Source organism: Petromyzon marinus, chromosome 24 (assembly GCF_048934315.1).
Source record: "Petromyzon marinus isolate PM22_M1 ecotype Great Lakes invasive population chromosome 24, UKy_Petmar_22M1.pri1.0, whole genome shotgun sequence".
Taxonomy (NCBI): Eukaryota; Metazoa; Chordata; class Hyperoartia; order Petromyzontiformes; family Petromyzontidae; genus Petromyzon; species Petromyzon marinus.
Window position 1 is genome coordinate 1362569 of NC_133690.1, and position 13422 is coordinate 1375990.

Genomic DNA, 13422 nt, shown 5'->3' on the forward strand with positions numbered 1-13422 from the left:
CTAGTGCGACGTGCAAAACATTGCCACGAGGGAGACAAAGACGGCCGGGCGTGGTGCTGACCACCCACCCGTCATGTGCCGTGCCGGCCCTCATAGTTGTTCGAGAACAGCACTTGCCCCAAGTCTGTGAAGGCTATACTGGGGTGTCTGTCTTTGTGTTGCACTCCGCTTGTGAGCAGTGTTGAGCCTGCTGAGCAGTGGTGGGATTGCGGGGTCTGGAGACATCCCTCTGCTGCACTCCGAGGACGTAACTTCAACCCCACCACTTGCCGCGCTCACCCCCACCAACTACATGGTGTCCCAACCCATGTTCCCAGGAATGGTGCAGGTCAGTGCCCTTACGAGATTGTATTCACGATCTCACTAAAGAACAACAATGGGTATGGATGACAAAGCCTTTGGCTGTTGCAGCGCCAACGTTTTGGAACAACCTTGTTTCCTCCCTTAATATCGTAAATGTCCCTTTAAATATCCTGAGGCAGAAGATTAGTGCTGGATACAACTGCATTTGCAAATGTGATATGTGTAGCGACTTGGAGATAGTAAAATTTTAATGCGTAATTTTAGTGAGGGGATTGTGTTTCGTCGTGGTGTATTCTGCGACTGTTTTTGATATTGTTTTGCTGCCTTGCCCAAGCTTGGGGATTGGTGTACTTATGCAATTTGAATTTATATACTTAATCAGTTTTATTTATTGAGTGATTTTATTAATTCCCTTTACTTTGCACTCCTTTCGTTTTTTGTGTTGTAGCTTTCTGACCCACTCCCCCTTACTGGACATCTATGAAAAAGAGCATCATATCTCATCGGATTTATCTAGGATGAACAAAGATTCTGATTTTGATTCTGTGGCTAGAGAGAGGTCTGCCTCTCTCATCGTTGTATAAATACCCTATGAAAGACTCGTGTGCCAGTCGATGAGTATAACAGTGCATCGATTCATTGATTGATATCCTTGCTTAAGGATCAACATACATGCATTGAATCTCGCCAATAATCAGTGTTTTGAAATGTTTTGCAGTATACATGGAAATGATGCAATAATGATGCGGTGAAGCTCATCAAGTGAGCAAAAATGTACAAACAAGACTGAATAAAAAAATAAACAAAAAAACAAGAATTGGCTTTTGAATCAAATCAAGGACCTGAATTATGACAATTCATCAAAATCTGTGACTTAATTGCCACCCTTGTTATTGACCATAGCAGAGGCCAGTTTGTGAGCCTGGAATCTCAGAACATCATAGGCCATTATTCGCTTATCGATAATATTCAGAAAACAGAATAAAATACACATTTTTTAGGGAAGCAGGGACATCCTTGAGCAGTCAATGGGGCTCCCACCAACGTGGTAAATACTCCGGCGCCTAACGAAGGCGAATCAGGAGATGATTATTGCATTTCCGTCCCTCACCCCGACTGCCGCACCCCCCCTCCTTGCTTCTTCCCCCCCCCCACCATCCCGCTGATGCCACGGGACCACAGGCCCCGTCCATGAACACCGGCGTCAAACCCGCGGCGCCGCCACTCTCCGTTTTTGCGGCCGGGCCCTTCCTGGCCGCCGCCGTCGCCGCGGCTACCTGGCCGCAGCCTTCGCCGCCTCCGCCCCCTCCATTCGCGGAGGGGGCCGTGGGCTCCGTCGTCACCCCGGAGACGAGCGCTGCCGTGGCGGCTCAGCTGATCCTGCGGCGGCTGCTGCCGGCGCTCGGGGTGGCGCGGCCTGCCACCCTGCGGGTGCCCACACCGCCCCCACCCCCGCCGCCGGCGCCCGCGGAAGAGGAGATGGCGTCGCCTGATCTGGTGGAGATGGAGGAGCTGCCTGCCCCGCATAGGTCCCAACAGCACAACCCTGACCGGAGCAAGACCGACAAGGTAAACAAGGTAATGTGATGTGAATGGGCATTGAAGAAACACAAAATTATGCTGATAGTATCTCTAATCCACATTGCTGTCTGCTCACACTGTGTTCATTAAATTAATTTTAAGGTCTCTCTTGAAGTGGTTGAACTCAAGGTTTTTGAGTTTGTCGGGTAGAGAATTCCATGTGACAGGGCCCACCTTCTGAAAGCGCGGTTGCCACGCATCTCTAGGTCTCAGTTTAATTTATTAGGTTTAGCCCTGTGAACCATGAGGCTCTTGACTCGGGTGCAACCGTAACAAACAGATCATGAACAAAGAACATCTTAAAGTGACGCTTCGCAACAGAAACATCCAGGAAAAAACTGTAAAAATCTTCCAGGAAAAAAGCACCGTATATCAATGCTGTGTGCAAAAATCCCAATGGGATGCAAGTCGAACAATAACAACCATAAGACAATTTAGATAAAATTATCAGGCTAACTCCGTACTTCAACAAACAAACATGACTTAACCGTACGTTTTCGAATATCACCAAAATAAAGCTATAAAAATAATGTAACAGTGATTATAGGAACTGTGATCCAAATTTAACAATAAACGATATACATAACATTTACGACCAAACTTTGCAGTCATAGCTGGCAGCATGAGTCACTCCATAACAACAGGAGTATCAACAATTTTCAATGCACCTTTAAAGATCAGCACACATTAATCGAGACTCAAGATCATACTTTGCAGCGGACATCCGGAGCAGTGCATTTGATTTCAGGCCACTGCATAGCAGTGGCAGCGGGGGGTGTACAGCTCCTCAAGAGTAGTTTTTAGTGCAGTTCATTGGCAATAGAATTCCAGACCCTGGGGGCATCAACAGCAAAGGACCTTCCAGTATTTGTACGGCAATAAGGAATGTGAAGCTGGTAAATGAGCGAAGACCTTAGATCACATTTGGTCTTCAAAACAGTTCATGTAACAACTACGAGATCACCACGAGCAGCAGCAGACCTAAGGTGTTGTAATTTCTGATCGTTGATGACAGGCGTGCATAACTGACAAATAATGGAGTGCCTTACCATGTAGGCAATTGTGTACAGTCAGACAGCTTCCAGGAAGATGTGGGGTGTGCGGCTGCGCTTGTGTGGATCGATTGCTGAAGGCTCGCTGGAGGCCCATATTCCACCCTTGGTACTCTTGCCAATTTTCCGCACTTTGTTCCTGCTATGAACCTCAAGTCACCTGGTCCCCTGCTTCTCCCACCATCTCCTCTAGGTCAACTCGGCATGAAATAATATAGCTCCTATACAGATTGTTCAGGATCCGCACTGAATATTAGCTGAGAATGTCTTGATGATGGCCACCACACCGCCTTCTCAGAAGCTGGACTCCAAAACTGGCACCGAGCCTGTCTGTGCAGGATGAAAGGGAGGTTTATACTCGTACGCGTGTGTCGATACATTGAGGCGCAGTAGTATTACGATTTACCCACTGGTACAGTCATTGGGTGCGATTCCTGGCCATGTAGAACACCATTACCAATTGCCATCTAAAGGTGTCCAGGCATGTGTTGCTGACCATCCTGTTTCCTTGAGTGGTGCGCTGCGCTTAATTGTTAAAGGAATCTGCCTTGAGACTCTGTAAGACTACAGGGGGGGATCATTGTCTTTCAAAATCTTTTGTCTCAATGCAAAGGGGGATCCCTCTGGTCACAATTGCTGTATACTCAGGCCTCTATGTTTGTGCGTGTGCACGCGCACACCTGTGTGCATGCCGGCTTTCAGTACCTGAAGAAGCTGCACATGCAAGAGAGAGCTGTGGAGGAGGCAAAGCTGGCGATAAAGCCCTACTACCAGAGCAAGGACATCACCAAGGACGAGTACAAGGAGATCCTGCGTAAGGCGGTGCACAAGGTTCGTCCTGGCTCGCGCATCGCCTCACAAGCTCGCGCGTTGTCAGCGGCAGTGAGCCGCTTCGTTTGTTTGCAGTCGGCGTGGTCGTGCGCCTACTGTGTGAGAGTGCGGCGAGAGATTGCACGGTTCTCACTGTCGGGTTCCCCCAACATGTTAGTTTCTTTTTCGTTATTTCAAACTTCTGCTGCTGCATAATGAAAGCAATACCAGTTAATCATATCATTGCCCAAGTGGACGTTGCTCTCAGGGGCCTGGGTCACATCGCTGCAGACGTAGCAAGATCTGAAATCGCTGCAACCCTCAAAAACGCTAAGATGCCAGCTAGCAACCTCAGCAAAGATGAGCGTTTTTAATTATACAAATTAAAAAAGAGGGATGACATTTTAGTCCTCTCAGCTGACAAGGGAAATGCTACTGTCATGGATAAAATAGAATATAACAACAAAATTAAAGAATTACTCGACGATGGTAACTATACAAAAATAAAGAGAGATCCCACCAACAGCCTCGTCACACAATCTAAACAGTTTTCGTTGAAACCTTCTGTTGCCAGGCCACCAAGATTATACGGCTTACCAAAAATACATAAAGTAGATACACCCCTTCGTCCCATCGTCTCTACTATCAACTCCCCCACCTACAAACTGGCTCGTTTTTTGTCTGAAATCCTGCGACCTTTCACTGGAAAAACCACCTCTGCGGTACAAAATTCTACTCACCTGGTATCGACAATCAAGGGTATTTCCCTGTCCCTAGACGACCTGCTTGTCAGTTTTGATGTAGTTTCCTTATTCACCAAAGTTCCTGTACCTGACACCATCGCAATCATTGAAGACTTGGTTCATCAAGGACTAAACACTGAGGTACCCCCCTTGGTGAGACACTGTTTAACCAATACATACTTCACTTGGAATGGAACTTTCTACAAACAAACTGAGGGCACCCCAATGGGCTCCCCCCTATCTCCGGTTATAGCTAACATTTTTATGGAGAAATTTGAGACTGACGCCATCCAGACTGCCACTCTGCGCCCAACCTTATGGAAGAGGTACATGGATGACACTTTTGTCATCTGGCCACATGGCCGGCCTGCTCTAGACCAATTCTTCGACCACATCAATTCCATACACCTAGCCATCAGATTTACCATGGAAGTCGAAAAAGATGGCAAACTACCTTTTTTGGATGTCCTAATAAAAAAGAGACCTGATGGTTAAATGAGCCACTCTGTCTACAGGAAAGCTACCCATACGGATGCTTATCTGAAACCGGATTCCCACCACCATCCATCACAGAAGAATTCTCTCATCAAGACTCTGTATCATAGAGCCCAATGCATATCCGACCAGGAACACATAGGCAGTGAACTCAAGCACGTACACCAAGCTCTTAAGGCTAATGGTTACTCCGACTATACAATCCGCAAAGCTATCACTCAAACCATGAAGAAGGACCCTCTTGAGGAGCCTTTCAAAACCATCACTTTACCCTACATTGCGGGGATCACAAAAAAGATCTCCAAAATTTTGAATAAACATAAGATCCAGGTCCGTTTCAACATATTACATACAATCCGTGATCTGGTTCCATCTGTAAAGGATGTGATTCCGGTGTCTACAAACTAAGTTGCCTCTGTGGTAGTAGTTACATTGGAGAAACCAAACGCCATGTCTCGGACCGCATTCGTGAACACAAAGCAGACCTTAAACACGGTAGGACCAACACCTCGGCCGTGGCAGATCATTGTTATAATTCAGTAGGCTCACATGACATTGACTTCTCCAAGACAGAGGTTCTTTGTAAGCCATCTGGCTACCATGAGAGATTCGTTCATGAGGCTATCTACATATACAAACACAGAGACAATTTCAACCGAGAAGATGGATTCTGGCTTAGCAATCGTTGGAAGGATTTTATAAACCATTTCAGGTCTTAATTGATTGTTCACGCTTACGGTGGCTTTCAGACAGCATACATACATTTTTCGTCTCCCCCCTCCTCTTTTCAGAACATAGATGGACTCGTCCTTCTAAATAAACTGCCAATTCGCTGCCCGTGGTGCTAACGTTTTTTTTAAAATAAATAAATAAATACAAACACCGTTTTAAAATAAATAAATGCGAGCCGCCACTTCTTTCAAACGTTTCTTGCCGTTGGTTTTCACACCTGATGATGACCGTTTGTGTTATGGTCGAAACGTCGTGAGAATTTTTATTGTTTTATATATATTTTATTATTGTATTGTTTCCCTTCAACGTGACTTTACCGAAAGAGCTAAGAATACCGAAAGAGCTAAGAATATAATAAAAGCTGTCGTACAGTTCTATCTTAGGAAACATTCATACCTTAAATTGGGGCCAATTATCATGGGCTTTTCACTGGGGTATAAAATATAAAAATGCAACTGATTGCAGTTTGTTTCATTCAGGGGAACTAGAATTGACTTTGGGCTATCATGAATGACTGGGTAAGCGTTTGGGTTCATTAAAATACTGGAGTGGCTTTTGAGATCAATCAATCACTTCTATGCATCGCAAGGTGAGAGTCCATTAAGACAAATGCCCGAGTCACAACACGTTGGGAGAAAACACAAATGTGACAGTGCAAGAATTCGGTACAGAAAACAAACAATGGCCACCATTGTAGAGTGGCTTGGGATCTTCAATTTGTTGTTTTGTAACAGTATGGACTTGCACGCACTCTATTCTCAGCCACGGTTAACATCAGTGGCGAGTGATATTTGAACCGGTCCTGGCATTGTTGTTGATACGACCTATAGTATAGGCCCTACCACTTAATATCTGGCAGCGTGTGGCAGATAATTGTATGTTGTACTGCTGAGGAAAGTCTATTACAGCCCGAACAGATTTTTTTTTAAGTGGGGTTAAAAATTCTGCCACTCATTTATACAAAAAAAGACCAGGAGTGGCAGCCCAAAGTGGCTCACATGTAAGACAAGCACATGAATACAACTCATAGTTTGTTTTTAAATAATACCCCACAGTCGATGTATCTAAACCCCGTGGGTCACGATGAGCTGTCTAAGCAAACTGTGGTAAGACCGCAACAATTATCCTTAGCAGGGACCGGCCCCTGCCATAAGATTGCTGAGTTTTCTTTACCAATGACCGCGTTCTGCACCAATTCCATGTTCATTTGAGCAGGGAAGCATGCCAAATTTTTGAGGATGTAGTGAAGACAATGTGCCAGCGGTTCTAAGGCAGTGTGGAAGAAATGTCTATTATTTGAATGCATGACCACTTTTTTCCCGTACAGCTGAGTTTACCCATATACCTATGCTGCCCAACTGCCTACCATTGCCCTTCCCCCCCCCTCTGGTGCAGATCTGTCACAGCAAGAGCGGAGAGATCAACCCCGTAAAAGTGGGGAATCTGGTGCGCGGCTATGTGGACAAGTACAAGATGCTGCGCAAGAAGGCCAAGCGGAGAGAGGAGAGTGGCAGCGAGTGGATGGGCAGCAGCTGCACGCCCGATGGGAAGCCGTCCTGCAGCAAGACGGCCAGTAACGCGCACTGACACCCGCTCCAGCCTCAACACAGCCCGCTCCCGAGTCGGCCTGCTTGAAGTTACACTTGCGGTGTACGTTGCCGGTGTATGTTGGAGAGACTGGGCACACACGGCTTTTCTGTGGAAGCAAGCGTGGAATTATGTGATCAGCAGACTGATGATGAGGCTGTGAGCTTGCTGCCACTTTACGTGACCAGTCCCGGGCATTAATAAACCTACTCGACTCGTGACACACATACACAACACCTCTTGGGAATCACCTCATTATCATGAACCTCTTTTGGTCACCAGTTGTATAACCCTTGTTTTTTTCTTGCCTTTCATCTTCAGTGTTTGCGATGCACTTAGTCCACACGCAGCTGTAAATGTGATGTGCATCCCTATTTTATGTGGAGTTTCATGGAAGACCGTGGGAAGCATTCCCCAGCATTTGGAGGAATGATTTGTTTAACCTCTGTCCTGCCGCTATTCAAATACGTTTTGGTCTTGTGAATACGTTCATTGACGGAGGTTGTAGAGTTGCATGTATAAATAATGGTGTGATGATGCTTCATGAGAATGGATGAGAATGATGTTCAGATATTGTCTGACATTCAAAATATTGCTGATTCTAATGTAAAAAAAATATGACAATTGTATTCTTGAATGATTGATTTGAAGGAATTGAACAGTGGCACCATGTCATTTTGTCATGGAATACCCTCTTTAACAGCAAAGATTACCAATTCATGTGTTTTGTCGGAACATCTCCTGTACATATACAATGTCTGAACACAGACCAGAAAAACAACCTGTACAATATGCCACTGAACAACTATTAAAACCAAGCCCTTGGCTGATCACAACAGGTGTTTCTGAATAGTAAAGCGCATCACATGCTGAATGGTACAGTACTGTATGTTGTCATAGTTAAAATACAACTTGCACAAGGCCAATGTGAGTACAGAGAATACCCCACTTACCGACCGTTTCTGCCACTAATCACATATACTGTTGTAGTTTTGTAAACATACCTGTAGTTTCTGGAGATTTCTAAAAATAAAGCCTGTTCATGAAAGCCCGTTTGTTTTGAAGAGCGATAATTAAACATTGAGCTAACATGTGCTAATGTTCATTCACTGTTCCAGCTTACGGTTTAGATTTATTGAAAATGAATAGACCAAACCATCTTGACAAAATAGGTGTGAACTGAAATGGGTAAACAATCTCATTAAAAATATGGATGCTCCCTATTGCTTATATCCTTTGGAGATTCAATATTCAGTTTAACACATAGGATTTCACGACCAATATCCATTAAAAAAAGTTGGGTTAAATCACGTCAATATACATTTTTCGTTAAACCCACCACCACCCGACACAACCAATTAGTAACGTTTGTCATGCAAACAAAACATGTCAATTAGTTGCTACTTCAGCATACCGGTGTGTTGGAGAGTAAACCCACAACATTTATAATTAAAGTAAGACGTTTCATTGGTGATTACAACAACCAGCTTCATCATGAATTAGCTGTAGCGGGTTTAACGACACATTTATATTGATGGGATCTAACAAAAATATACTTTTATGGATGCAGTATTCACTTCGGTAGAGACCTGGGTGGCCAATATTGTTTGGATGTATTGCGAAGGCTATATAATGCACTTGTGACCTCACTTGGTAGTAGTGTTCAGATCTCGTTACCACGGTACAAAGAGGACATTACTGGCCTGCAGGCAATCTTAACAGAGAGCAACCAAAGTAGTTCGTGGACTCAAGAGACTCAAGAAACAGGATGTACGAAGATCAGCTTGAACAGAGAAGAAGAAGAATCCATGGAGACTGAATTCAGGTCTACAAAATCCTAAATAATATCGACAGTCGATTCTGACTAATACTTCTCGCTTAACAGGTGGAAGCTGCATACTTGCAGATGACTGGTATCAGCAGTGTCAAAATTGGCCTCTGTAGAGGAGGTTTGTGAAGGAGGCTTCTGGGGAATTGGAGGCAGTTGCCCTCCAGCAACAACAGAGGACAGAGGAGCTGTTCTTATTACAATGAGCAGAGCGCTGGGTGGCTAAAACGCAAAAGGTGGGGAGCACAGTTGGTGCATCTGCCTATCATTTCAGTCGGTAAACCCGTGGCACCTGGGTCTGTTCCGTGACCTGCCAGCAAGTCTTCGACACTTCACGTGGTTTCAAAGTGCACCGAGCCTGGCACGAGCACCGCAGTGACGTCACAGCCACTTAGTGGTGAACGGCGATTGATGTTCTGATGCAGTTGATGGTGACCCCAGTGTCTTCAAGGAGGAATGGCAAAGCCTGGAGGTGTGATGATGTTTAGGTCCTCAATGAGATGTTTATTCTGGACGTCCACGTTCCATTCTCCTCGCCAACATTTTTCTGTATTTGGGTGAGATTCTGGGATGGTGACAGGGTGATCCCAGATTGATGATCGGTGACAAGGTACATTGTTGAGTTCTTGGTCTATGGGTCATGATGATTGTGTATGTGTGTGTCACAGGCGTGAGTGGGGAGCGGTTGCAGTGGTTTAGCACTGTGCGACGAACCCGTTAATTCAAGTTCGATTCCCGTGCATAGACAACACTAGTGACGATTATCTGAACCGGTCATGGGCCTCTCCTAGGTCGATTCAGCCTCAAATGAGTAACCAGCTGGGTTGGTAAACATAAGCATTGGGGAGACAACGGCGGCTGGATATGGTATTGGCCACCCACCCTATCGTGTCCTGTACTGGCCTTCAAACATAAGATTTATCTGTTATTTTACTATGTACAATGTTTTATTCTCGAACAATTTCATATGTTGTCTATATTCTTGGTTCTTTTGGTAAAGTCACGTAGAAGGGAAACAATAAAATAATAAAAATTAAAATATATATAAAACAATAAAATTCTCACGACGTTTCGACTGCAACACAAGCAATCATCAGGTGTGAAAACCACAGCAAGAAAACATTTCTGTGGTTTTCACACCTGATGATGATTGCTTGTGTTGCAGTCAAAACGTGAGCATTTCATTGTTATATATTTTTTATTTTTTTATTGATTCCCTTCTACGTGACTTTATCGAAATAACCAAGAATATGAATCCCTGCAGTCACGAAAGCTTTAAATCAAAATGTTGTCTATACTTGAGAATACATTAAATATGTTCATTGAATATGTTGTTGAAAATAATCGAACAGCAATAAATATGGCCGAGTTAGAGAAAGTCAACACGAAACTTGAAAGTTGAATGAACGCAGAGCCCCTGGAAGTTGCTCGTGTGGTAGTAGCCGTCTGACGCCCTTTATCGCGGCTTAGCCATCGTGTGGCCAAGCCGCGATAACGTGCGTCAGTGTTACCCGTGGCGTGCACGTTTCATGATGCATCACGTATATCAGGCAACATAAAAATGCATGGGCAGATAATCACGTAGGAATCCATTTCACAACCTGTCATTCATTTCCACTTTCCTCTGTCTTGTGCCACTATGCTCAAGGAGTACCACGTCTTTCTGGCACCAATCTCTTATGTCGTCGTCAAGACTTATCTCTGTGAGGTCTTTCACTCAGTCTTGTCTTGTTATTGTCCATCCTACACATGCATCCAAATAGTGCCAGTTTCCTTCTCATCACTTCCTACATCATCAGGTTGTCTTCCTCTGTGCAATATTTTCTTACTTATACATTGCTCACTCTTTGGGACCAGTTTAGATGCAGCAATATCCTTCTGTAGCAATACATTTGGGATGCCAATATCTTATCTTTGTCTTTTTTCAATGCCCAAGTCTCATGCATACATTCCCTGTGCACCTAATCTTTGCACCAGGGTGACGACTGATCACCCCATAAGGTGTCTCATGCAATGATTATTTCAGCTTCATCAGCTGCATGTACTACCAGCTGATGAAGCTGAATAGATGTGGCTCAATCTTGATTTGAAGCTTACGTGACTGCAAGAATCCATACTCTTTGGTTCTTTCGGTAAAGTCACGTAGGTATAAATTAAAATAAATCACGACGTTTCGGGCGCAACACAAGCATCCATCATCAGGTGGGAAAGCATGGTCTGCTGCTGAGGAAGACTGTTTTAAAAAGGTTTTAAATGGGTGTAGCTCAAGGGTTATAAAGAAGTGGCCGGGGCAAGTGATGTTAATGTGAGAAATTAGCATGTAACCGTAAGATCGAAGGAGAGCGGCCTCCTCGACGAGAGCACGGAAGTGGCTATGTTAATGTGAGAGATTCGCATTATGTTAATGTGAGAAATTAGCATGCAACTGTAGAAAAGGAGAAAAGCGGCCTCCACAAAGTAGATACCCCGCTCCGTCCTATCGTCTCCACGATTAACTCGCCCACCTACAAACTGGCCTGATTTCTGTCTGAGACTCTGCTTCCTTTCACTGGCAAGTCCACCTCAGCTGTACTTAGCTCACTTGGTTTCTCTAATCAAGGACATCTCACTGTCTCCGGATGATTTGCTTGTCAGTTTCGATGTCTCTCTGTTCACCAATGTACCTGTACTTGATACCATTGCAATCATTGAAGAATTGATCTAACAAGGACTGAATCCAGATGTACCTATTTTGGTAAGGCACTATCTTACCAACACATACTTCACCTGGAATGCTACATTCTACAGACAAAATGAGGGTACCCCAATGGGTTCTCCCTTATCGCCAGTGGTAGTGAATGTTTTCATGGAAAATTTTGAGACCGATGCCATCCAAACATCCACCTTACGTCCTTCCTTGTGGAAGAGATATGTAGATGACACCTTTGTCATCTGGCCACATGGCCTGCCAGCACTGAACCAATTTCTCAACCACATCAATTCCATACACCCGTCTATCAAATTTACCATGGAAGTGGAAAAGGATGGCAAGCTACCATTCCTGGATGTTTTGATCGAGAAGAGACCTGATGGCTCGTTGGGACATTCGGTCTACAGGAAAGCCACCCACACAAATGCCTATCTAAAGCCTGACTCCCACCACCATCCAGCCCAGAATAATTCCCTCATCAAAACACTACACCATAGGGCCCATTGCATCTCTGACCAACACTACCCTGCCAGTGAGTTGGAGCACATACACCAAAGCCCTCAGGATGAATGGATACTCAGACCGTATAATCCGCGAAGCTGTCTCCCCAGCCATGTGGAGACAACATTCTGAGGATCCAACCAAAACCATCACTTTACCAAACATAGCAGGGGTTACCAAAAAGATTTCCAAAATCTTAAACAAACACAAGATCCAGGTTCGTTTCAATACAGTACACAAAATCCATGATATAATCCCATCTGTAAAAGATGTGATTCCTGACATGCAATACCCTTGTGTTTACAAACTAAGTTGTGTCTGCGGCAGCAGTTACATTGGGGAAACGAAACGACGTCTCGGACCGCGTCCGTGAACACAAGGCAGAGCTGAAATACGGTAGGACCAATACCTCTGCCGTTGCCGATCATTGTTTTAACGCTGTGGGCTCACACGAAATTTATTTTTCCAAGACGGGGGTACTCTGCAAACCTACCTTCAGAGATTTGTTCATGAAGCCATACAGATATATGAACACAGATACAACTTGAACCGAGAGGATGGGTACAAACTGAGCAATCATTGGAAGGACGTTATTAACCAGGTAAAGTCTTAACTGACTGTGATGTTTCCATCCAACCTGCCTATGTCAGCTGTTATTTCGACTCTCTGTGTCTCTATGCCTCTCTCTTAGATTTCTCATGCTCACATGTCTGTTGCATTGCACTCTCATGCCTTTGGATTGCACTCTCATGCTCATGTCTTTGGGATTTCACACTCATACTCACAGGCCCTTTGGATTACACCCGTTGGGTTGCACTCCCTCGTCAAGGAGGCCACTCTTCTTCTTTTCTACAGTTACATGCTAATTTCTCACATTAACATCATGCTAATCTCTCACATTAACATAGCCACTTCCGTGCCCTCGTCTAGGAGGCCGCTCTCCTAGCTTACTTTTACATGCTAATTTCTCACATTAACATAATGCTAATTCCTCACATTAACATAGCCAGATGTGGCTTGGCGAAACAGTGCCGCAAGTGTCATTAACGTGGCACAGGGCAGATTAATTTAACACCTTTGAATTCGAGATGGTAACAAAGC

At 44.6% G+C, this 13422-nt stretch overlaps 1 protein-coding gene across 3 annotated transcripts in view; it reads left to right on the top strand.

The window, feature by feature from the left end:
• LOC116945469 (uncharacterized) overlaps positions 1 to 8354 on the top strand; it is a 40242-nt gene extending 31888 nt beyond the window's left edge. For 2 of the 3 annotated variants that reach the window (XM_032959788.2, XM_032959790.2), the window contains exons 15-18: positions 180 to 328; positions 1486 to 1881; positions 3639 to 3767; positions 7112 to 8354. In XM_032959788.2, coding sequence (XP_032815679.2) covers positions 180 to 328; positions 1486 to 1881; positions 3639 to 3767; positions 7112 to 7303 — 866 coding nt within the window. In that variant the 3' untranslated portion in view covers positions 7304 to 8354. The remainder of the gene's footprint in view (positions 1 to 179; positions 329 to 1485; positions 1882 to 3638; positions 3768 to 7111) is intronic. The other variant, XM_032959789.2, reaches the window with a different exon arrangement.
• Positions 8355 to 13422: the final 5068 nt, after the last annotated feature.